Genomic DNA, 23220 nt, shown 5'->3' with positions numbered 1-23220 from the left:
ACAAGCTAGTAGATCGTACCAATAAGTCACGACTTAGACTTTACTACTAAGTGAGATACATCATCACGGCCATTCAAATAATTCAAATAGCCTTGGAAGATGTTTATACTTCTCTTTGACCGCAGCTGAGGTTGATACAAGGTTGGTGGGTCCCATGGTTGTGCAGGTCTGTGCGTTTCCCCACTAGACCAGTGCTGACCTCCAACATCTTACTCCGTACTTCTCTGGAGACACAGGTTCACAGGTTCTGCCAAAGGTATATGCCGAAGCTACTCTCTTTACCAAGAGCTCACCCAGGGTGTTTCCGGCGCATCATGACAGGCCACGGCAGGTCAAGACAACCACGGCCCGACAAACGGCCTGCCCTGACTCACTTCCTATGCTTGCCTTTAATCAACTCTGCATCCATACCGCAGCTGGAGAAGTCTCTTTCAGCATTTAAAAAGGACCATCGATTACCGCTTGGACCACACGCAGGGCATGATCCAGCGAATCCCACGCGGTTGGGCCTGCCCGACACAGCTTTCCGCCCATTGGGGACTCTACATCTCACGCTCGGGGTGATGAGCCTTACCAAACAGCGTCTTGAGCAAGCATCTGAATTTCTTCGGACCCTTGATTTGGAAAGTCTGATGCAAGAAGCAGAGCGAGTTGCCAGCCGCTCTTCTTCACGAAGCCAAACCCATTCACCACATGCGCCACAAACATCCACATCAGTTGCGCCATTCAACGTCTCGCTAGAGTCATTACATGCGCTCCCACAGGCAGCTTCGGCAACCATCTTGCATGCTTCCCCCGTGGATCCCACTGATCGTTTATATCCATTCTGTGTGATGCTGCGCGATAAATTCATCGAGGCTGGGTTTATGCTAAACGAAGCTGAACCGAAGAAACAAATGCCCTCCAACCAAAGCCCTACCTCAAATGCTAGCCAGAGCACTCAGGATATCTCTCTTTCACAAGATGCCTCTTCGCATGCACATGTCTTGCCAAAGACCCTAGATCCATACACAGTCGCCATGACACGAGAACCAAAGCCTCGACCACTTCTTTTACATGCCACCCTCGTCAACACGATATATGTTCGCGGGCGAAAGAATTACGCAGACAAGAGCACGCCAGGCAAAGGTGTCATAAAACGTTTTAAATTCGATGCCTCCAACCTGGTATCTCAACACACCGGCCACACACTTCAACCCGCTGCCGCCTCCGTCCAACCAACACCAAATAACAGTCATATCTGGGCGAGAGACATCGCGCTAAATGACATCTGCATCTGTGAGATGGGGGCTAAAAAACTACAGCCAGGTTCTGAAGATCAACACGGCTTGAACGCGCGCATGGGCGAGAAATACGTGGTCGTTGCGCAGCGAAGTATAGTACCAGCCCAATGATCGCGTGGCCTGTTCGCCGAAAGTGACAGCCGAAGCTTTGGGGTGAGCACCATGGTCGTTGCATTCTTAGATTTGACCATCCTCTCAAGGCAGCAGACGATTTAAGAACCAAGAGCATACATTATTGCACGTTGAAAAAATCTCCCGATGGCCCCTGAGACATCACTTTGAAAAACCATTTGCTTCCATTGTTTCATGATAGTATTAAGTAGACTATATCCCAAGCCTGCTCGGGATACCACTGAGGAATTTCATAGGTTGCATGGTGACATCTGTGCGCAACTATGTGGCACTACAAAAACCCGACGGTGGGGTGCGTCTTCATGATGACATCTGCAGGATGATGAGACGCTATCCGAGATGGTAACGCGTGGCTTCCACCTGTATAACCAAAAGATGAAAAAGCGGATGAATGACTCGAGTTGCAGCATCTCACACAGCCAACACACCTTTCCCAGCGCAGGACTCGCTGCAGTAACAAACAAGCAACAGCCCATCATGATCATCGAACTCGACTCATGATAGTCTCCATTCCACGCTCAACAGACAATTCAGCAGCCTTGGCCTTGATAGAAGTAATCATGCTGCGTTCGAAATCGTCACGGGTGCGCAGCACAGCCTCAACCCACGAGAGTTGCAGGTCCCAATACTCGATTTTGAAACCTTCGTAGACGTTCACGAGCGCAGGGCCCTTGTCCGTATCGAGGAGTTGGACAAGCCATTCAACAAGTCTCCACTTCTGCTTGATCGTGCCCTCGAAGGAATCGGGGTAGTTTTCGAAGAAGGCGAAGACTGTGAGGACGTCGTCTTTGAATTTCTCGGTGAAGGGATCGACATGGCGGCGGAATTTGACGCCCTTGTTGCGTACTGATGAGAGGTAGCGTACCAAAAGCTCGTCGGAGAGTTCTTCGACCAGAATTTCGGCGAGGGATGGGTGGAGAACTGGTGTGTAATCCGCCATGTAGTCTTCAAAGGTGGAAGTAATACGTTTCATGGCGTATTCACCATACCATCGTGAAGTGAAGATGTCTGGTAGGACGGTGTCGAGATCGACAGTGAAGACAATGTTCACGAACTGCGCCAGGCAGTGCGTGCTTAGATCGACGTATCCATCTCGCAGTGCGTCGAGTTCAATACTTGCTGTTGTGGCCATGTACTTGGGAGTGACAAGGGGCTCGATGTCGTTCTTGAACCTTGTAAGGTATCCGAATACCCCGGCTTCTTCGTTGTCGTCAATGCACGAGATCTGATCGTTTGCGACACCAATCATCCAGTCTTGCAAAAGTTGAACACCTTCTTGATCTGCGCTGCCGTTTTGATGTTTGGTGCACTCCTCGTCAACGAGATTTTGCCAAGCACTCTGTCGACTTTTGAGAAGCCGGAATATGGCGTCGATAACGCCTTCCACTAGATCTGCACGGTCGGAGGCACCCGATGCCATGACCTGTTCGTGAAGCATGCGCCACATGTCGGCCAATGTTTTCGTGCGGAAGTGACCTTCTGCATTGTTGTCCAGGGCGTCTGCGGCACGCTCGACGAGGGACTTCTTGTCCGCGTTGAAAATTCTGTCCATCCATTCTTCCACGGCGTTGATGATGACGCTCTGCCATTTGTGGACGAGTTCGGGTTCTCGGTCGTCCAGGATGTTGGGCTGCAGGTCTGTTGGAGCATAGCCCAGCTTCTTCATCTTTTTGTAGTACTTGTCGCTCCAGTGGATGATCGTGAGTAGATTGCCGGCTGGAAGCTCGGGGTCATCAATCATGCTGAGTAGGAAGTCGTGCATCATGCGGTGGTAAATATCAGTGTATGTTCTGAAAATCTTCCACTTCTTCGGGACAAGGCTTTCCATGCCCTGTTTGACCGTGAACAGGTCGTTGAAGTACCACCTGAATTTCTTTTCAAGGTTGTCTGGATCACCGAGGAAACTCTCAAGAGTCTCTTCGAATTGGCCCTGAGCGTATAGTTCAATAGCTTGGATGAATTTGTCCTTATACCCGCGAACCGTCTTTGGACCAATATTCATAGACTTGAACCGACTCGCCAGATCCTTGTGATCTTTCTGGGCCTCCTGCAGAGCTCGGACCGTATCATCATTCTTCTCTTCATTCATCACAACAACAGCAAGTCGAACAACCATGCTTCTGTTATCTGCCTGCACCAAAGGTATGAGATTCATACAAGCAGTTCCAAGGTGATCATCAAACCACTCAATAACAGAGTCCAGGCCCTCAAAGTACTCCTCAAGAGTCTCCTCGCTGCTCTGATCCTGAGCCTTGCAGATCTGATCCATAGCCTCGTCACGGAAATCTCGCAATCGTGAGATCTGCATATGCGCACGAAGAATATTAGGCTGATTCTCCATATCCTCGTCATCCTCCCTGAGCAAATCCTCCACTTCCTGAATATCTGCACCAAAATTCTCCAATCCGCGTTTCATCATAAGCGTAGCGTCGAAGTGCCGCTGGATCCGCGCGAGCTTATCGATCTGCGCAAAGTCCTCCACATTATCCTGCGACTCAGCGCACAGCTTATCAATACCCTGAAGCTCATCTTTCGTCTTCGAAACTTGACGCTGACCCTCTGTCAAAGCGCCAATGCTGCGTTGTACCGCCTCGAGCTGATCTCGGAGGCCTTCTCGGAGCCGTGAATCGACAGCTGTCTTCTTTCGTAGGTATTCAGCCTTCAAGCCACTGATCTTATCAAGATCTTCTGGATGGCGGAGCAAATCTTCAAGACGCGGCAAGGCAACCGTCGTGTCCATGTTGCTGGCTTGCGCCATTGTCGCGGGTGGATCTCGTGTTGTGGCGGATCAATGGCTCGGAATCGGGGGTTTGGAACTCGATAACGCGGACATGAGATGTAGAACTCGCAAAGATGTACTTTTTCAAGCTATCAGAGGCACAAGCCTAGTCACATTTAGCAAGACACGACGCCTAGCTTTGAATGGAGGTGCAGCAAGTATATCCCGCTATCGTGCTGGTGGCAGAATGGACACGTGACCCACCGCCTTAAATTTGCGGGATCTCCAAGTCCGCGACTCTCCAGACGATCAAGTTGATTGCTACGGGTCCTGCAATTCGTGCTCACAGATACACTCGTATCAATTTACCTCTACCGCTCTCGCTCCGCAAAATCTGAGCCAATTTCTACACCACCCAACCAACAAAAAAACCGTCCGGAACCCGGACCTCAAACTACAGCCACAATGGCCTTTTTCCGCATCACCCTCCTCCGCTCCGCAATTGGACTCCCCCGGCGTTCAACAGACGTCCTCAAGGCCCTCGGCTTGAAAAAGCGCATGGGCACCGTCTTCCACGCCGTCTCGCCCTCCGTCGCCGGTCAGATCATGAAAGTCAAGGAGCTTGTTCAGGTCGAAGAATGTCAATACCGCCTCACAAAGCAAGAAGTGCATCTTGAACGCAAGCCCGATCCCGGATATTATCTCGAGCAGAGCGCCACCGAGCAGCGCAGTGAGACCAGCTCATAATCGTCACAAAGTTGAGGATTAGTGGAGCTGTGGTTATACCTGAAGGACTCGGGCGACTGAGTCGCGTCTTTCTATTTTCTGTTTTGGTTTCCTTGCATGGAGCGGGTTGCTTTTTTTTATCGCTTGTTCTTTCTTATGTACTCTATGGCCCTTGGGGTCTGCAAATTGTATTATATGCATCATTGAAGGAATTGACTTGAAATAAATACTATGTGCAATCTGAAATAATGATAACGCCACTGCTCCAGTACAGGTAAGGACAGCTAGGGAAAAGTTTACTTTCAAGCCACTAGGCGCAAGATTTATGCTTTGTACAGAGTGTCCAAGAAGCCCTCGGCCAGACGGTTGACGATGGTCTTATCAGGGATGCTGCCGGCAACACCGTACAGCGCGGATGTATCACCACGCTTGAGGATGTAAGCCTTGCCCTCGCGCTTACGCTGCTCGGCTTTCTCGAGTTCTTTGCCAATGACCTCGGTGAGATCAGTGATGAGCTGGTCGACAGCCTTGGCAGTGGGGATTGTGAAAGCACAGTGGATGGCAGGGGGAGACTGCAGGGCGTTGAGATGCCATCCCTTAGCAGACAGGTCATCAGCGATATCATAGATATCGATAGCACCATTCTTGCTGCGGAAAGCAACAACGCTGACAATGGGGTTTCCAATAACTTCCATGTGCAGGGAGATGGTAGCCTCGTTACGGACAGCCGTTTCGAACTTGCGGGCTGCGTTGATGATCTCAGTACAGCTGTTGATGTAGCCGGTTTCACCGACGCTCATCAAACTAGCCCAGCAGCCTGCGATGAGGGCACCGGGACGAGAGCCAGCGACGGAGGGAGAGGCATAGACACCACCAGACCAGTCAGGGTAGATGAAGTATTGGTTGTTGCGGTAGGACTTGTTGCGGTAGATCAGGACTGAGTTACCCTTGGGCGCGAAGCCGTACTTGTGGGTATCGACACTGATACTGGTCACGCCAGGCTGGCGGAAGTCGAAGCCACCCTCCTCTTCGTAGGGCGAAGGGAAGCCGGCCTTCTTGAGAAGTGCGACGACGAAAGAGCCCAAGCAGCAGTCGACGTGAAGAGGAATTTTATACTTGGTGGCCAGGTGAGAAAGACCGGGGATATCATCAACGATACCGTGGGGGAAGTTAGGGGCAGATCCGACAAGTAGGACAGTGTTGGGGTTAATTAGACGGCGAACAGCGTTCACGTCAACCTTGAACTCAGGCTCGGGACAGGGCACCCGGTGCAACTTGATCTTGAAGTAATTGCAAGCTTTGATGAACGCCGCGTGAGCAGTGTCGGGAATGATCCTGTCAAATATAAGCCATGTTCAGTCACCCAATCGAGCATAACTCACATCTCAGGCTCAGTAACACCACGCTCCAAGAAAGCCTTCTGTCGCGCAGCCAAGCAAGCCATAAGGATCGACTCGGTACCACCGCTGGTAGTGACACCAGCGCCATCAGAGGGCGCATTGAACAAAGCAAGAACCTAAATTATTAGCCAAGCTCCGTCTGCAAGATAAACCAGTCACGTACCATAGCAACGACCTCGGCCTCCATCTTCCGCACACCAGGGAAGACATCCGGGTGAATGGGATTCGCCACACCAAACTGACCAAAGGCCTCAGCCTGTAACTTCAACAATTCCTCACCACCATGGTAAACAGCACCACTGACGCGCCCATCCTCCCAACGCGTATGTTCAAGACCAGCCAACTTATTCAATTCCGCGCGCACAGCATCCCCAGACCACCCCTCCTTCGGCAAAGAAAGATAGCGCACGACATCAGGGCCAGAGTTCACGAGCTTCGATTCCAGATTGGTGATCGCCGTGCTAACTTGCTTATCAACTTGTCCGCGGACACCGGGTGTGCGCAAGAAGAGACCATAGCAGAAGAGGCGCAGGGAGATATAGACGTTGCGGATGCTACCAAGGATGCCGTAGCCACGGACGGAGTAGAAGGTTTTACGGGTGTAGCGAAGGATGAAGAGGATGAAGACTATGTTGCGAATGCTGCTGGGGTGTCAGTGGTCTGATGCCGGGCTCCGCGGGGAAGTACTTACAGGTCGAGGTTGATGGCGGATAGCTGGGCGCCGGAGACGCGGCTATAGCCCGCCAGCTTGTGCTGGAGGGCTACCGGTAATATTGAGGATTTCATTGCTAGGAGTTTGGGGAGGAGAGTGGCGATGGAGAGGTTGCGTTCAACTTGGAAGTTGAGTCGGGCCTCGGCTGCCACATGAATCCGTGTCCGTACGTACAAATGTGACTCTGCAGTCCTGCGCAATCTTTGATGTTATATTTCGCTATTGATTGTTTTTACTGCGCATGTCGCTAGTTCTATTCCTTTCACAAACATAGTGAATTTCATACATACCAGCCTTAGGAGTCTTTGACTTTTTTCTGTGTAGTCTGACGTAATTGGTCTAGAGCTCCAGGGCTCCAAGGCTTATTCCAAGTTTATGTACGGAGTATGTTAGGACGTTTACTATGAGCCACACCAACTACTTCACTCGTTTGAAATACTACCAGAAAGGGCTCGAGGCTCGATGGTCATGGAGTATAAGTCATTGTGGCTTCTTCTGCGCTTATATACAAATTAGAGAGAAATCTCTCCTAACACCAGTTCTTTTGAGTCTCCAAAAGGAGGACTTTCAAACCCATGGAAAAATGTCCCTAACATATAAAAAAAAAACATCAAATCATCAAAATTTCCGCGCACGGAGAGCGCGCAGAATAGATGTGGGAATCGATCAGAGGCGCAATATTTTATGTGCCATGGATCGTTTATGCGATACCGGCAGCCTGGGCCTCGAGGAGCTCCTTCTCCTTGACGGCGAAGGCCTCCTGCTCCTCGGCAGTCAGGTCGAGAAGGGGCTTGTTCTCACCGGACTTGAGGTTACGGTGGTAAGCACGGATAATGCTGTCAGCGTCATCGACAGCGATGGGGCGAATGTCGGCCATAGCCTTGATCTTGGCGGTGCACTCCTTGTATTGGGCATCGGTCATCTCAAGCTTGAGCTGCTGGGCACGAGACTTGATAGCGTTCCAGCCAGTCAGGCGAGAAGCGAAGTGGACGTAACGAGTCATACCGAAGTCGGCGGGGTTGATGATCTCGTAGGTGCTGGGGTTGTTGAGGATAGCCTTGGCGTGGATACCGGCCTTGTGGGTGAAGGCACAGAAACCAGTGATGTAGTTGTTGAAGGGGATGTTGACCTCGACGGCCTCGGCGACCAGGTCCTCGATCTCCTTCAGCTTCTCGAGGCGGTACTTGCCCTTGACGTACTCGGGGTCGGCGACCATCATGCGGGCCATCAGACCACCGAGAGGGGTGATACCGTTACGCTCACCGATTCCGAGAACGGAGGTATCGATGTGAGTGGCACCGGCCTCGAGGGCACAGTAGGCGTTGGCAATGGCGCAACCGGTATCGTTGTGGAAGTGAGTCTCGATGTCACAGCCGACAACACCGCGCAGGACACGGACAAGCTCGTAGACCTGGCGGGGGGAGGCGCAGCCGACGGTATCAGCAATACCGACACGGTTGACACCGACCTTGTCGACGGCGGAGTAGATGGAGAGAAGGTCGACCAGGTCGGAACGGAAAGAGTCCTCGCTGGAGAAACGGATCTCAATGCCCTTGGACTTGACGAACTCGATAACTTCAATGGCGGCGTTCTTGATGTAGGTCATGTCCTTACCGTGAGAGTGCTCACGGAGGTAGGAAGAGGTACCAATGACAACATCGACTCCGTCAACACCGGTCTCCACGGCAATACGGGCGTCGTCCATGTGGCAACGGATGTGAGTAAGGATCTAGGGCTTCCATTAGACGCCAACTTCAAACTTTGTGCACGCCACCCAGAACTCAACATACCTTAGCCTTCAGGCCAAGCTTGCAGATAGCCTCGCAGTCAGCGCGGGACTGCTCAGAGGCACAGGGAGAAGTAAGCTCGATCTATCACCGCGCTGTTAGCCTCTCATGATTCTCATCTTCAACTTCAATTTCTTCTGTCCAATGACTCACGTAGTCCACACCGAACTCATCGAGGGCCTTGGCGATCTCGATCTTCTTCTCGGTGTCGAAGAAAGCGTTGGCGAACTGCTCACCCTCACGCAGAGTAGATTCAATGATCTGGAAACGAGAGACGTTGCTCAGGAAATCGGTGACGCCGACATTGTGGCCGTACGGGTTGCGGGAGGCGGAGGGGTGGGGGTTCTGGCGAGTCTCAATGCCAGTGAAACCTTCGTGGTCTGGAGGAGATGTGAGTCCATGATCCATCGATGAGTGTTTGCCCACTTACTATCACCGTTGGCGCCATTGGCTTGCCCATTGGGCTCGGGGTCGGCACCGGGGCACATTGTGTGGTGGGATGTGTGGGGTCGGGGGATTTGTATAGATGCAAGGCAAATTGAGCAGAACTTGGGGATCTGGGAAGGATAGAACCAGAAAAAGGGCAGATATTTATGATCGACCGAGGGGAAGAAGCGAAAGAGTCATAATCGAAGCGGGCGGTGTAGTGTGCGTAGTAATCTGCCTTTGCTGGGTCGGCGGCAAAAAGCGAAAAATTTCGCTGCGCGGAGGTGGGGGGCCGTCGCGATGTCATAGGGTGTTTTCCCTCTTCTTACAACTTCCTGCATACTTCGCTACGCCCTACACTTTTGATTCGGCGCACATGATGACTCAATCGGTATATCCTTGCCCTTTTCCTTCAATTGATCGTAACCGGCATTTCTCCGTGAATCAACGCCCTTCAGCGGCATTCTTCCTCTATACACTTGCCCGACATCGGACTTGGCCCGCGGGGTCTGAGTCATGTCTTCATTGGACGTTCCCTCCCAGACCCAATGGTTCCATTGGTAATAGCTTTGCCCACAATTATGTCCTCAAGTCCTCAGATAAGAGATATCTGAATAAGTCGATCCGTCTGGCCTCGACATGTTTGCACTGTAGATCTATAATTCGCTGATGTCATCACATTTTTTAGTCTCAAGTTTCAACCACGGCCACCAATTTTACAATTACCAATACGGAGTACAATCCACGTAGACCTCGAATTAAACTCGCATGTCTCAAATTTCCAAACTGATGCAATGTCGTGCAACGCGTGTACAACATGCAAAATTGATGTTCATCTCATCTCTGCCACGGCTGGCCAGGGCTGAACTATGACTGGCTCGTCCTATCCAGACCATTGCCACAGTCACATTTCACATCCAACTATGTGCCAGTGCTCCGTAGTATAGATCGACGTTGGATCAAAGTTGACTTTCACGCCGGATCGTGCGACTTGTTCCGTGCCAGAGTTGATTTCAGTACTTCCGATACAACAATTTCCCATTTGGCATTAAGCCTACGGAGTATACCCTTATATCTTTTTCAAGTACACTTGTATCTTTCGAACAATCTTTCTAAACTTGGAAATACTGAAAATGAGCCTGGCCTCTACAGATCTGCAAATCCAAACATGAAACGCGGTAACTTCAAACTAATTATACGATCCAAGACGTTGGTTGGTGGTGCTGATCGAACCGTTATTCATCCCCACCTGGAACCCCCTGTTCTCACCATTAAACTCGATACGCGTATTATGAGACCCCTCGTTGAAGACATTGACAATCTTGGCCTCCTGCTCGACCTGCCAAGGAGCAATCTGATTCAAAAGATCTTTGGCATAAGCCGCCGCAGTCATAGCCGCATACCCCTGCCAGACTTTATTCTTATGCGAATCGGCATAGTCACAGATGCCCCGGATGACAAGGCAGGGGAAATTGTTCATCAAGCCAGCTGCTTCCATTTCGAAACAGAGAACATCCATTTGCGCGGCGAACTTATCTCGGGCCAAGGCGTCTTTCATCAATTGGTTCGCCGAGGCAATTAAGCCGTAATGAATTGCCGGATCATCTTCCATGTCCGTGCGAGGGCGTCGTGAGACCAAGAGCTCGAGATCGTCTCCGCAGTTCGGATCGCAGGACAAGTCACCATGTGCCGGGTGAACAACATGACTTTGATATAAGCGATCGGTAGCCGGGTCCGGGCGTCCATATTTAACTCGAAGTCGAGGCTTCTTCTCAAGCACGGTGTTGATCATTTGGTCCAAGGTATGGCCTTCAGCCTCGTGCTTGGCTTGAAGTCCACCGAGTGCTGTAAGCAGAAGGGTAGGCGGTTGGCTGAGGAAACCCGTGGGCTTGAATTCTTGATCCTGGATTGTCTTGCCAAAATCGTATTGAATCACGCCACCTTTGCCATTGCCAGGAACGCTGACAGTGATATCCCCAAGACGGATATCGTGTCTTGAGCTTGGGACTCCGCCGCCGATGCCGACCATGAGGACAATGCGAATGTTGGGAAAGCTCTGCATCATCTCCTCGGCTACCAGGGCTGCCGATGTGGTGCCATATGCCCCAACTGGTAGATTGGTGATGACCACGTTGTGCCTCCCGATCTTGCCCACAGTATAGTTGTTCTTGGTGCGCGCTGACAAACGCGGGGGATCCTCATGTTTTTCGTCGAGCAGCTGTTGAGCAGCAACGTACTCGGTTGTCACAGCGGAGATCCACCCAACAGTATAGTCTTCTGGATTGCTCATGATGAATCCCAAAGACAATGAACACTCAAATTCTCTAGTATGAGACCTGACACGTCCAGAATCACCAATTTAGGGGGCCAAAAACGCGGGGCTGCAGTGTGAGATTAGCGCCGTTTAGTCATATGAGAGTGAGGCTGAGGGGGGCGATTGTCCCGTCTCTAGAGACCTTCGCATTCTCGTCAGTTTATAGATGCCAGTCCCTGGTCCATCGCATGGCATCCAACTCTATCTCGTTTAGTGGCACCAATTACGGGGTTCAGGTGGGGGTCAACCATGGATCGATCTACCCGCCCATAGGTATGTCCTGGGTACTTCTTCGACGTCGCCCAAATACAACTCAGGGCTGACTGGTCGTATGTATAGAACGGCCAGAGACTCCACCGGCACCTTTCTCGAATTGTCCGTTCCGTCGTGATCCAGACTTTGTTGATCGTGGAACGCTGCTGGAGGAGGTATATCAGAAGGGATGTGTCCCCGCGGCTCGGATCGCGCTTGTGGGCCTTGGTGGTGTCGGGTGAGCGAAACTTACAGAGAAATATTCACATATTGCTGATACCTCGGAAGGAAATCGCAATTGGCAATTGAATGCTGCTACCGGATTGAAGAGCGTTCTCCCCAGACATGGGTCTTCTGGATTCACGCAGCCAACGCTGAGCGATTCGAGAAGAGTTGCTGGGATATCGTCAATCGGCTCAAGATTCCAGGGCGGAAGGACCCTAAGGCAAATGTGTTTCAGCTGATTTACAATTGGTTTTTGGACAAAAGAAACGGCAAATGGGTTGTCATCTTGGATAATGTGGATGATAGTCGATTTCTCCACGAAACTCCGGCAAATGCAAACGGACAAGAGGACAGGGAAGGTCCACTCTTGGAATACTTCCCTGTAACCGACAGCGGCTCCATTATTATCACATCCCGCACCAGAGATGCGGTTGATAGTCTTGTGGAGCCCGGCGATATCATCACAATAGGACCGATGAATGAATCAGATGCAGCGGAGCTTTTCTCAAAGAAGCTAGGAGAGCCAGGTACACAGGACGCCAATCAGCTTATCCGAGAGCTTGATTTTATGCCACTTGCAATCGTACAGGCTGCAGTTCACATCAGGCACAGAGCCCCTCGTCTCTCTGTGTCTCAATATCTTCAAAAGTTCCAGCAAAATGATCGAGAAAGGATCAGGCTGTTGAAGCATGAGAAGGGGCAGCTCCGTCGAGACAGAGAAGCTAAAAACTCCATTCTTGTTACTTGGCAAATCTCCTTCGACCATATACAGCGAGTCCACCCAGCAGCTGCGGATGTTCTATCCCTCATGTGTCTGTTCGACCGACAAGGAATCCCAGAGAATCTAATTCGATACTACAAACGAGAGATGGATGACAACCACAGCTTAGCCTCGAGTGAGAGCCGTGGCTTTTCCAGTATCCTGCATGATTCCGCCAAAGCAGACACATCAAATCCAGCATTGAAAGCAGCATCTGCTGTTGAGCCAGAGTCCGAGACTTCCTCTGTCCACAGCACTGACAGTCTATTCGAGGATTGCATATCGACATTGAGAGACTATTCTCTGGTACATATTGATGTGGATGATACAGCCTTTGAAATGCATCGACTCGTTCAACTTGCCATGCGGCAGTGGCTTGAAGCCCACGGTCAGCTCGAGCAATGGAAAAAACGGTTCACCGGCATACTTCTACTGAACTTCCCCACTGAACGGTGGGATAGGTGGAGTGTTTGCCAATTGCTTCTTCCACATGTCTTGTCTGCTGTCAAGCAACCACCAACTAAAGAGCTAACGTTGGGCAAATGGGCTCAATTGATCCAAACCACTGCTGAATTTACGCTAGACAAGGGGAATTATGCTCGCAGCGAAGAGCTAGCCATGTTAGCGTTCAACACAAGAGCTAATCTGTTCGGCTCTCAAGACGAAAGAACACTTGACAGCCTTAGCGTGGTGGGGCAAGCGACTCACCAGCAAGGGAAATGGAAACATGCAGAACAAGTGCATCGCCAAGTGATAGATGCCCATACACAAATATCGGGACCAGAAAGTTCCGCTACCTTGACCGGCATGAACAATCTGGCGAGCATATACTGGGCACAAGGCCGATGGGATGAAGCCGAACAGATCCACCTACAGGTCCTAGAGGTGCGGAAGCGTATTAATGGACCAGAGGACCTTGACACTCTGGCAAGCATGAGCAATCTGGCATCAACCTACGAAGAGCAAGGCCGATTGAACCAAGCCGAACATCTTCAATTGCAGGTTCTAGAGGCGCACAAGCATATCCGAGGACCAAAGCACCCTCATACCCTAACCAGCATGGGCAACCTAGCATTGATCTATAACCGCCAGGGTCGATGGAGCGAAGCCAACGAGCTCGAAATGCAGGTCATAGAGGTGTATAAGCGTGTTCTAGGACCAGAGCACCCTGAGACTCTGCTTAGCATGAGCAATCTAGCAACGACCTATAGCCACCAAGGCCAATGGGATCAAGCTGAAGAGCTCCAAGTGCAGGTCCTAGATATGCGTAAGCGTATCATGGGCCCTGAGCACCCTGACACTCTGATGAGCATGAATAATTTGGCATCGATTTATCGATATCAAGGTCTATGGGATGAATCCCATGATCTCCGAGTGCAGGTCCTAGAGGTTCGTAAGCGTATTCTAGGACCAGAGCACCCTGACACACTGGCCAGTATGAGCAACCTGGCATCAACCTACAACGACCAAGGGCGATGGGATGAAGGCCAAGAGCTCGATTTGCAAGTTCTAGATGTGCGTAAGCGCATTCTGGGACCAGAGCACCCTGACACTCTGATGAGCATGGGTAATCTGGCATCAGTGTACTCCGAACAAGGTCAATGGAGCAAAGCTCAAGAGCTTGAAGAGCAGGTGCTCCGAATTCGCAAGGAGGTTTTGGGACCAGAGCACCCGGATACGTTGCTTGGTATGAACAATTATGCGCATACTCTGTGGTTATCGGATCACAATAGCTCTGCCATCCGGTTGATGACTGACTGTGCTCAAATCAGCATCCGAACAATGGGTCCTGAGCATCCCGACACCATCCATGCAACCAGTGTTCTAGATAAATGGCGCGAGACAAAGATGCCCTTGTGTGCAGAAGACGTCGAATCACCGCCTGAGAAATTGGGTGAGGCAATCGAGGACAAAGGGACGAAGAGCCAACCCACCGTTTCCAAAGCAGACCCCCAGCCGAGTCGGCGCAAGCGGTCGATAATCTCACGGTTATTTCGTAAGAATTAAACCACCCAGCTTTTTGCTTCATCTTGGCGACACTTAAACAAGACGCTTAAAGAGGAAACCCAACCTTGGAAGTTTTATCCTTCATGGGCTCAAATACCAGCTGGGAAATTATTGTATCGGAAACCTTCCAAGGTGAAAATAGTGAAATTGACCATGGCCCCTATAGACCTGCATAGACCTATGAAGGGGAGTCGGTGTATGAATATACGCTAAATCGCCCTACTATATACAGATTATCGACGGAGACCAACTAAACTAGCAAGGTCACTCGGCTTTGCACGTATCCAAGATGCTAGACAAACCAAACAAGCTTGCAAGGACCTCGGGAGATGTATATGAAATAGGACTTATGGTTATTTAAGTTTTTCTATGGATGAGAGATGTTGTTTATGCACTGGATACAGTTGTAGAGAGCCATCTGTTCCTTCATAATCCCCAAGGTCTTGGATACGCGACAAAGAAACAACCTTGGAATGTCACTGCTTGAGATGGTTCGAAGATCTTCCATTGAATCACCGGTGGGTCTGTATGCAAGTCAGAATCCACACTTGCATGTCCTCAGGGCCTTACTACCGAGGCATATAGACATTGTTTGGACAATGACTATACGTACTGCTGTAAATTGACACTAGAACCAAACTGACAACATGAAACAAAAGATATCAAGCCCCAAACGAGTGAAAGACTGATATTCGGAGTGATTGCAAGGGACCGTGTAGACCGTGCAAGGAGTAAATTGGGGCGATGTGGTTGGTTGACGCTCAGGCCAGCTGTCGTTCCACCACCTGTCTTCTTACGCCTCGTTCTTCTTCTTCTTCGCCTGTGTCAATTCCAATCGTTGCCATCGCGCCTTTTCTGTCTAATGTAAGCTTTTGATGATTTCCATCTATCATGATGGAGTGGAATCACCGTTCCATCCGCGAAGACCCCCGGATCATGCACTAACCCGCGACAGTCCTCAAGATGCGTTTCACGTCGCTCGTCACCCTCCTCCCTGCCCTGGCCATGGCCCAGGAGCAGGTCCCTCTCGCCGACCGCGTGCAGGGATGGTTCAACCAGGTCAAGTCCTACGTGCCGACTGCCGCTCCCGTGGCTCCCGTCGAGAAGCTCGCCGAGAAGATCTCCGAGAAGAGCGTCACCCCGGTTTCCATGAACAACTGGCAAACCATCCTGACCCCGGGTCCCAAGGAAGAAGACTGGTTGATTTTCACCACCGGTGGTAACAAGACCTGCTTCGGTCGTTGCGCCCAAGCCGAGAAGGCCTTCAAGGTAAGCCGACGCGACGCGTCTTGAATTCCCCAAACACCCTTCAAATACTGATTCACATCCAGGAATCCGTCCTTCTCTTCTCTGCCGACCCTACCTCCCCCCATCTCGGATACTTGGACTGCGAGGCCAACCAGGTTCTCTGCGCCGCCTGGTCCGCCAGCGCGCCTTCCGTTCAGTACTACCAGGTTCCCCAGGAGCAGGCCGGCGAGCGCGCCCCTACTCCCCTCCGCACCGTCTACCTGAACTCCACCACCGTCACTCCCGAGACCATCTACGAGATCCACTCCAAGAAGACCTACGAGAAGGTCTCTCCTTACGAGGGTATCCTCCACCCCGTTGACGGTCTGCTCGCCCAGTACCAGCTCAACATCCCTCTTGGATACGTCATCTGGGGTCTTGGTGCTGTCCCCAGCTGGTTGTTCATGATTGGTATCAGTTTCTTCAGCCGTACCATGATGGGCCGTCGTGCCGGTCCTACCGGCAACGCTCCCCGTGCCGCCCCTGCCGGAAGCGCCAACTAGATCTGTTCTTTTCTTGGATGTACATAATAAGTGGCAGTATATTGGTGCAATATACTCCAATTGGCTTGCGTTCTTTGTTGGGCAAACATCTGTCAGGTTCAGCTACTTTTTTAATCAATTTATCCTAGACTTTTGGAGCGACTTCAGTCTGATGTCAATGAAGTGCAATTGCGATATTCAAGGAACTGCTCAGTTTCATAGGGTGTTCGTCTATTCAAGGTTGTTCATCTTGTATTGTTGGACCAAGGCTACCGCAATGCCAACTCATTTCCATTCTACGACGAGGGCCGGAACGGATAGTCAACACCTGCCTGAGCCACCTGAGGCACATTGTATGGGACCTTCTTATATAACCAAGGATTTTGCCGATGGTAACGCCTCTCGTACTCACGGCATTCTCCAGGATGACTGGGCTCAGCGGGATATTCAGCAAGGTAAATCCTCTCAACCTCAACAAAATCAGAGCGTCGGTCGAATTGAGCAAAGCCGATCAAATCTGGAATCCCGGGACTCAGAAATATGATGTCTCCGTAGGGGTTATACGGTTGCAATTGCGGTTGCATATGGCGCTCAACCCCAGGGTCGAACCCCGAGTCAGCATCAAATGTGTCATCGACCGCGGTGATGCGTGGGCCGCACCATCGCCTTGCCAAAATTGGGTGGAAAGGTACTGGCCGACGCGGATGCCCTTGCGAGGGCAATGTCTGGTTTGCTTGGGGTCCTTGGGTCTCATCCCAGTGACTTGCAGTTATAACTTTATCTCCAGAAGAGGAAGTCCACATGGTCTGTGTGCCATTGTAGACATCCTCAAGGAACAACCACGTCTCCTCAATCAATGAGTTGGCTTGTTCCGCGGAGAACACCCCAAGGATGAACATGCCTCGAGGCCGAAAGCCGAACTCGATCTTGTGTTGGCGTAAGACCTGTGGATGAATCTCATCACACAGCAAGAAATACCGAGTAACTTTACCATTCGGCGAAGCTATGAACATTTCAATCTCACTGTATGGCGGCAAATCGGTATGGCTCAGAGTAATCGACTTCCGCTCCGGCTCTACCATGTACGCGATGGGAAAGCGAAAATGGTGCAAAGTGCTTTCCAGTCGTACTACCGTGCGACCTGCGAGGCAGCAACGAGCTAGATCATCCCATCCAGGGATATATTGGTCAAATTGAAGGTGGAGAGCACGGCCTGGGAGATTTGGTTAGATTCTGTATCCACAAAGGTTTCCAACAAGGTGTTCAAGAAGGGATACTCACGGCGTAGCTCGCATGTGCGTTCTTGGAGCAGATGCTGGAGCTCCATGGCCAAAGAGCCGTCCACCAGGATCTCCTCACCGTCAGTGGTGAAATTTCTTATACCCATCTCGTTTAAGGCATACTGGACATAACAACGCGTGGGTAGCCTTGTATATAGCAATCGGGACCAGGGGATGAATCTCCAGCATGTTTTGGTCTTTCCCATGCTATATATGGGTCTGCAGCCCATACTGTACCCTGCTCGGTGGGATTTGAGAGACCATATGCATTTTGAGGCAGCCAGAGCATTGAAGATATCTTTTTTCTCGTCTGCCAAATTGGAGCGGGCGTACTGGGGAATTGGGGGTGCGCATCGGGACGCTCACCAGATGCCCAAGTGTCAGCAGCAACAATGTTCGAAGAATTGGACATTTCGATTGCATTTTCGGGGCTTGGAGATGAGGACTGGTCCAAAGGGTCTGCCGACTGGCGTGGCTCATTAAAAAACCAACGTGTAGGTATCCGCGCCTTATCTGGGCCAAGAGACGAGGACTGGTCGAAAGAGACTGCTGTCTGCCGTGGCTTGCTAGCAAACCAACCTGTATGTCTCCGCGCCTCATAGGTTGGATCCGATGTTGAAGAGAGAGAAGAAGTAGAAGTTGAATATTGGGAAGAACTTTCTCCATGATATGAGGGATCTTTCACTTGGGTTTGGAACCACGTGCGAGAGGGAGCCGGTTCTGAATGTTCAACGAGCGAAGTAGACGGAGCCGATGTCTGGGGGGGAACTTGGGCCGGGTTATTGGCATATGGATCCACTGCGTACGTATCAATGGAGGCGGGTGGATGGGCGGTGTTATTTGCATAATGCACAGCTGTCATTGGAGGCGTGTCAGGCCGCCGAACTATACCTCGTCATTTTCGCTGCCATGCCGACTAGAGCTAGTACACCAGCTCTTGGCTGACCTTGATGCCATTGTGTAATAGGCCAAGTGCCCTCATTCGCCGTATTCTGTGGTGTCATTTGACGCAAATCCTCCCGAAGCATGTACAGCCCTTTCGCTCATGATAAAACCTGCTGACGCCTTTGCGAAACAATTCAACGTTGTTGCCAGAGTCCATCCGCCCTCCGTGTTCCCAAAGCTAGTGACTAAACCACCTGTGGCTCCGGTGCATCTATCGAATGAGTTTGAAATGAAGAATTGTGTTCTGATAAGTTGCATTGGATGACTGCGCGGCCATTGTTCACACATGGATTGCTGTAGTATATACTTCTTTCGAGCCGTACATGATCATCACTTCCAAGGTTGTTTAGATTCCATAGATCCCTCAGCATCCGTCTGACAACCACAAGTTAGCACAAAGCGCTTCTCGTGTCAAAATAGTAACACACCCTTTAAGGCTTCGAGCATTCAAGATACTTCTCGCCACGCTTGCAGGGAGCATCAGCTAGGACCTGGCAGCACTTGGCACTGGCCTGAGAAGCACAGTCCCCGGATCCGTCCTTGGAGACAGCCAAGATCAGGCTACCGTCGGACAACTTCTGACCGGCCTTGAAAGAGGTAGATCCACAGTAGTCGTCACCGTATCCGTACTCGGTCTTCTTCCAGTCGCAACCCAAGCCGCGGTAGACACAGTCGTAGTCGTCGGGGTTGATTGAGGGCGTAGCAGAGGACGATGGGCTCGCAGTCGATGAGACGGCGATTGAGGAGGAGGGAGAAGGAGAAAGAGAAGTGCTGAGCTTGGCCGAGGCCATGCTGGCCAGGAGGATGGCTGTGAGCTTGAATTGCATTTTGATGTTGTGAAGAAACTGCACGACATACCTGCTGTTTATAAGTTGTGAGAGCATCGATCTTCGCTGCAGGTTCCAATGCACCAAGTCAATAGTTCGGAGGGTCTCGGTGGGTCCTGGGCCCTGAAGCGTCATTCCCTAACGCCATGCGGCAAGTGATCGCTGTCACTGAAGGATTTCCTCGGGCATTCGATCGCAGGGATCGGGATGATCCCTGACATTCCCAGATCGAGCTGGATCTGGTGGTTGGGTTGATGTCATGCCGATCTTTAGTTCTCGCTTTTTGTTTACTTCTGGGAGTCTATGAATCCACACCAGGCAGGTATTCAATTCGCTACAACCTTAAACTCTATGTGGAGACGACACTATACAATTGCATCTTGATGAATCTCGTTCTAAATGGAAGATATGGAAGTGCATGACCAATATTCATTCGAGTGTATACCAAAGGCTGTCGTCATCCAGAGAGGGCGTCGTGTGCTTGCAGTCATGATCCTGATGATGGCCATTTCCATGCCTCTTTTTGAAGAACGCACTGCTCGTATGAGGATCTGTAAAGGTGTATGAGCAGAAAGAGGTTCCTTCCACGGGTGTAGTCCAATTTCGTGCCAGTTTCGTATTGTGCATTGTGGAAAATGAAATGAGCTTTTGTTCATATGACCCTATTGAGTCCCGTTGCGTGTGGACGCCAATTAGCTCAGCCCTATTCTCATTTCGCCTACCTCGCTGCCTTTATTTAAACCCTTTCCTCTTCCTCTTCCTCTTCCTCTTCCTTCCTTTCTTCTTCTTCTCTCCTCGTCCCTTCACGTTTTCATCATTGAACTTCAGCCTCCACCATTTCGGTCAAGACTTGGGTTCCATCCTTCCTCGCGTGAATACCATCCTTCGTGCATACCATTCCCTATCCTGATATCTCTTGAAGGTAAGTTTTGGATGCTTCACAGCCCAGGTCTACTTGACGATTCCCCCTTCCCTTGAGCCTTGCCCTATGATATGTAGGGCTTGCTCTCTGCTGTGCCAACTACATCCCACACCCGTATGAACTTTTCCTATACTTCCTTTCCACTGAGCCTCTTCCACTTTCATCTTCACGTGTACTTCACTTCACCACGCGTGCAATCTGCACGTCTGCTTAAAGCTTGAGCAAAACTGATCGAACTCCAAGTATCAACATCCAAGCGTCGTAAGGCGCACCAACTTGAACTTCAGGTTACTTTTGCAAAAGCTCTCTGAGCTACTATTCGGTGAGTTCCTTGGTCATGAATCCTATCTCTACCCGTCTACTCGACTTGACTCTTCAGGGCATTTCACTAACCCTCAACTAGCAGAAGACATTTCCTTTTCTCCTTTCATCCGTTCATAACTTTTTCCTACCTCTTAACACCCGAACAACCTTCGGTCATGGAAGATCGATGCAATTTCAGTGAGTAACTTTTTCAATTTCGATCTGCCTAGGCGTGGATCCAATCTATACATGATTCTAACGTCAAGCAGAGCGCTATGGCGCCACCTACAAGGAATCGCAAAAACACGTCACTGAATGGGCGGACGCTTTCATCAGGTCTTACAACGAAGATGAAGACCTGGGCCACGAGATCAATGGCATAAAAACGAAACTGCAGAGAAGAGAACATCTAGAGTCATCTGGCGTCGATGTCTCTAGAATCCCAGAGCTTCAGACTCCGGATCTTAACTTCTACACTCTCAATGGCATGGAGACGAGACATACGCGGCTTCACGCGTTCCTGCACTTGTGGCTTGATCCATATGGGGCTATCAGAATGTCACCTGGCCAAATGCTCAAATATGTGGGGTCTGGGGGAGGTGGTGTCGAGTATCTGAACATCCCTGTCAAAGACGGCGAATTGGCTGCCTATCGTTTCCTTCGCGATGTGATGGACCTCGTCAAGAAAAGGGAGTTGAGATGCTACAATTATCTGTACGACCGACCGGGTGTCACATATCCAGCAGAGTTCGAGTGGCTCTCCGATGATGAAGATGATGCTGCATATGCTGCTATCCAAAACCGAAAGCAAGCGGCTCAAAAGAGGAAAGAAGCTGCAGCTGCCCAACAGAAGGCGAAGGCAACACAGAACAACCCGAAGGCAACCCAGAACAAGTCAAAGGTCATCTCAAAGACCACTTCGAAGTCTAGCTCTGGCGAGAAGACTCGTGCTAATGCCAAGGTCTCCACAAAGGACCAGTCCAAGCACGATCAACCTATTCTCGGTGGGCGAAACGGTAGCGCTCGGGTTAAGGACGAGCCAGCCGGCCCGAAAGCTCAGGACCCCGCAGATAAAAAGTGCAAGGAAGATGACTCGTGTACGTGCGGTGCACCTCGTTGTCCTGGATGGAATGCCTTCAAATTTTCTTGGTCTGAGGATGAGGCGGTCGAGTCAAAGACTACTCCCAAACTCGAGGACGACAAGACCCAAGGATCGAATCACATGAAAGGAGCTACAAAGACTGGTGCCGATGTTGCTGTGGACTCTATCGAGCATGAAGGGAAGTGCCACCTACCGGAAAGAAGCAACTCTTGCTCTTCTACTGAGCCAGAGTCAGGCGAAAGCAGCAAAGCGCAGACAACAACACCGGCAACCACCCCCGGAAAAGCCACCCCGGAGGCCGAGGACAAGTGCGCCAGCTGCGACGTCACTTTGAAAAAGGAGACCATGATTCATGGCCGTTGTGAGCATCGCTACTGCGTGGACTGCGCTGCGACAATCCTGGAAGGAACACTGGTGGACACCAGTACCTTCCCCCCACGATGCTGCCGCGAACCCCTTGTCTTTGAAAATAAGGAAGACCTGTTTAACCCTAGGCTCTTCGGCAGGTATGAGCTGGCGATGATCAAGCACAAGGATCCTAAGCCGCTCTATTGCCACGTCCAAACCTGTGGGGCCTACATCATTCCTGAAGCCTACGGCAAGTGCCATCTCTGCGGTGCGAGGACTTGCAAGAAGTGCTTGCGAGAGGAACACTATCGCGCATGCCTCCCCCTGACGCAACAACCGACGATCACAAGTTGAATGATCTCGCCAAGGAGATGCAATGGCAATCCTGCCCCGAATGCAACTACTTGATTGAGTTGACCATCGGATGCAAGCACATGACGTAAGTCCCCTTTTACTCTGGTCTATTGACACAAACACAAGCTAACAAATCCAGTTGCCGATGCGGACACCAATTCTGCTTTGATTGCAGAGTCACGTGGCCGGGCTGCAACTGCAGCACATTCGGATTCGACTACGTTGAAGCTCAACTTGCTCCACGCCGACGCTTTTGCAGGCACGAAAACGGTTGGGTCCGTCTCCCGTGTAATACCCCATGCCAGACGTGCTGGGCCGATGAAACCTTTGCCGTGCTGCAGTGCAATGACTGTGAGCTGCGTACTTGTGGCCCATGCAGGAAGTCAGCATACGAGCTTCGGGTGCAGGAGAGAGACCATGGAAATTACGACCACATGGATTACTTGGATGGAGAATAGAGTTTGGACTCTTGAAGTTGGTGCTCTCGTCGTCGGGCCTTCCACGATTCGTCAACGACACCAACATTGTCGTCCAATGGCTTGAGGGCGATTTTGCGGAAGATTTTGGAGATTGAAGAAGGTGACTTTGGAGACTGGAGGTGAATTTTGCTTGGAGAAGACAGAGATC

General features: G+C 50.9%; 11 protein-coding genes across 11 annotated transcripts; 5 read left to right on the top strand and 6 right to left on the bottom strand.

Moving 5' to 3' along the window:
• Nucleotides 1–314: 314 nt before the first annotated feature.
• N7506_012057 (uncharacterized protein) lies at nucleotides 315–1394 on the top strand (the record flags this gene model as incomplete). The annotated part of the gene is made up of 1 exon (XM_056961348.1): nucleotides 315–1394. One exon carries the CDS (start codon nucleotides 315–317, stop codon nucleotides 1392–1394), a length of 1080 nt encoding a protein of 359 aa, XP_056805882.1.
• Nucleotides 1395–1896: 502 nt separating this feature from the next.
• On the bottom strand, nucleotides 1897–4173 carry N7506_012056 (SNARE-binding exocyst subunit SEC6; the record flags this gene model as incomplete). The annotated part of the gene is made up of 1 exon (XM_056961347.1): nucleotides 1897–4173. One exon carries the CDS (start codon nucleotides 4171–4173, stop codon nucleotides 1897–1899), a length of 2277 nt encoding a protein of 758 aa, XP_056805881.1.
• Nucleotides 4174–4599: 426 nt separating this feature from the next.
• On the top strand, nucleotides 4600–4881 carry N7506_012055 (mitochondrial 54S ribosomal protein uL30m; the record flags this gene model as incomplete). Its single annotated transcript, XM_056961346.1, has 1 exon — nucleotides 4600–4881. The coding sequence occupies one exon, from the start codon at nucleotides 4600–4602 to the stop codon at nucleotides 4879–4881; it is 282 nt and encodes a 93-aa protein (XP_056805880.1).
• A 302-nt stretch (nucleotides 4882–5183) lies between these two features.
• Nucleotides 5184–7046, bottom strand: N7506_012054 (sphinganine-1-phosphate aldolase DPL1; the record flags this gene model as incomplete). Its single annotated transcript, XM_056961345.1, has 4 exons — nucleotides 5184–6195; nucleotides 6243–6376; nucleotides 6424–6901; nucleotides 6952–7046. 4 exons carry the CDS (start codon nucleotides 7044–7046, stop codon nucleotides 5184–5186), a joined length of 1719 nt encoding a protein of 572 aa, XP_056805879.1.
• Nucleotides 7047–7672: 626 nt separating this feature from the next.
• Nucleotides 7673–9247, bottom strand: hcsA (homocitrate synthase; the record flags this gene model as incomplete). The annotated part of the gene is made up of 4 exons (XM_056961344.1): nucleotides 7673–8701; nucleotides 8763–8843; nucleotides 8913–9139; nucleotides 9190–9247. The coding sequence occupies 4 exons, from the start codon at nucleotides 9245–9247 to the stop codon at nucleotides 7673–7675; spliced, it is 1395 nt and encodes a 464-aa protein (XP_056805878.1).
• A 770-nt stretch (nucleotides 9248–10017) lies between these two features.
• On the bottom strand, nucleotides 10018–11475 carry N7506_012052 (5'-methylthioadenosine/S-adenosylhomocysteine nucleosidase family protein; the record flags this gene model as incomplete). The annotated part of the gene is made up of 2 exons (XM_056961343.1): nucleotides 10018–10058; nucleotides 10455–11475. The coding sequence occupies 2 exons, from the start codon at nucleotides 11473–11475 to the stop codon at nucleotides 10018–10020; spliced, it is 1062 nt and encodes a 353-aa protein (XP_056805877.1).
• A 212-nt stretch (nucleotides 11476–11687) lies between these two features.
• On the top strand, nucleotides 11688–14717 carry N7506_012051 (uncharacterized protein; the record flags this gene model as incomplete). The annotated part of the gene is given in 4 exon segments (XM_056961342.1): nucleotides 11688–11772; nucleotides 11839–11989; nucleotides 12040–14671; nucleotides 14685–14717. The coding sequence occupies 4 exon segments, from the start codon at nucleotides 11688–11690 to the stop codon at nucleotides 14715–14717; spliced, it is 2901 nt and encodes a 966-aa protein (XP_056805876.1).
• A 989-nt stretch (nucleotides 14718–15706) lies between these two features.
• On the top strand, nucleotides 15707–16533 carry N7506_012050 (uncharacterized protein; the record flags this gene model as incomplete). The annotated part of the gene is made up of 2 exons (XM_056961341.1): nucleotides 15707–16012; nucleotides 16075–16533. The coding sequence occupies 2 exons, from the start codon at nucleotides 15707–15709 to the stop codon at nucleotides 16531–16533; spliced, it is 765 nt and encodes a 254-aa protein (XP_056805875.1).
• A 275-nt stretch (nucleotides 16534–16808) lies between these two features.
• Nucleotides 16809–17899, bottom strand: N7506_012049 (uncharacterized protein; the record flags this gene model as incomplete). The annotated part of the gene is made up of 2 exons (XM_056961340.1): nucleotides 16809–17725; nucleotides 17794–17899. The coding sequence occupies 2 exons, from the start codon at nucleotides 17897–17899 to the stop codon at nucleotides 16809–16811; spliced, it is 1023 nt and encodes a 340-aa protein (XP_056805874.1).
• A 1269-nt stretch (nucleotides 17900–19168) lies between these two features.
• N7506_012048 (uncharacterized protein) lies at nucleotides 19169–19564 on the bottom strand (the record flags this gene model as incomplete). The annotated part of the gene is made up of 1 exon (XM_056961339.1): nucleotides 19169–19564. One exon carries the CDS (start codon nucleotides 19562–19564, stop codon nucleotides 19169–19171), a length of 396 nt encoding a protein of 131 aa, XP_056805873.1.
• A 489-nt stretch (nucleotides 19565–20053) lies between these two features.
• Nucleotides 20054–22593, top strand: N7506_012047 (uncharacterized protein; the record flags this gene model as incomplete). Its single annotated transcript, XM_056961338.1, has 2 exons — nucleotides 20054–20105; nucleotides 21059–22593. The coding sequence occupies 2 exons, from the start codon at nucleotides 20054–20056 to the stop codon at nucleotides 22591–22593; spliced, it is 1587 nt and encodes a 528-aa protein (XP_056805872.1).
• Between the last annotated feature and the right edge of the window lie 627 nt (nucleotides 22594–23220).

The sequence above is a fragment of the Penicillium brevicompactum genome (genome assembly GCF_028827555.1).
Source record: "Penicillium brevicompactum strain IBT 35665 chromosome Unknown utg000009l_segment0_segment0, whole genome shotgun sequence".
Classification (NCBI taxonomy): domain Eukaryota; kingdom Fungi; phylum Ascomycota; class Eurotiomycetes; order Eurotiales; family Aspergillaceae; genus Penicillium; species Penicillium brevicompactum.
This window is presented reverse-complemented; position numbering and strand designations above follow the sequence as displayed.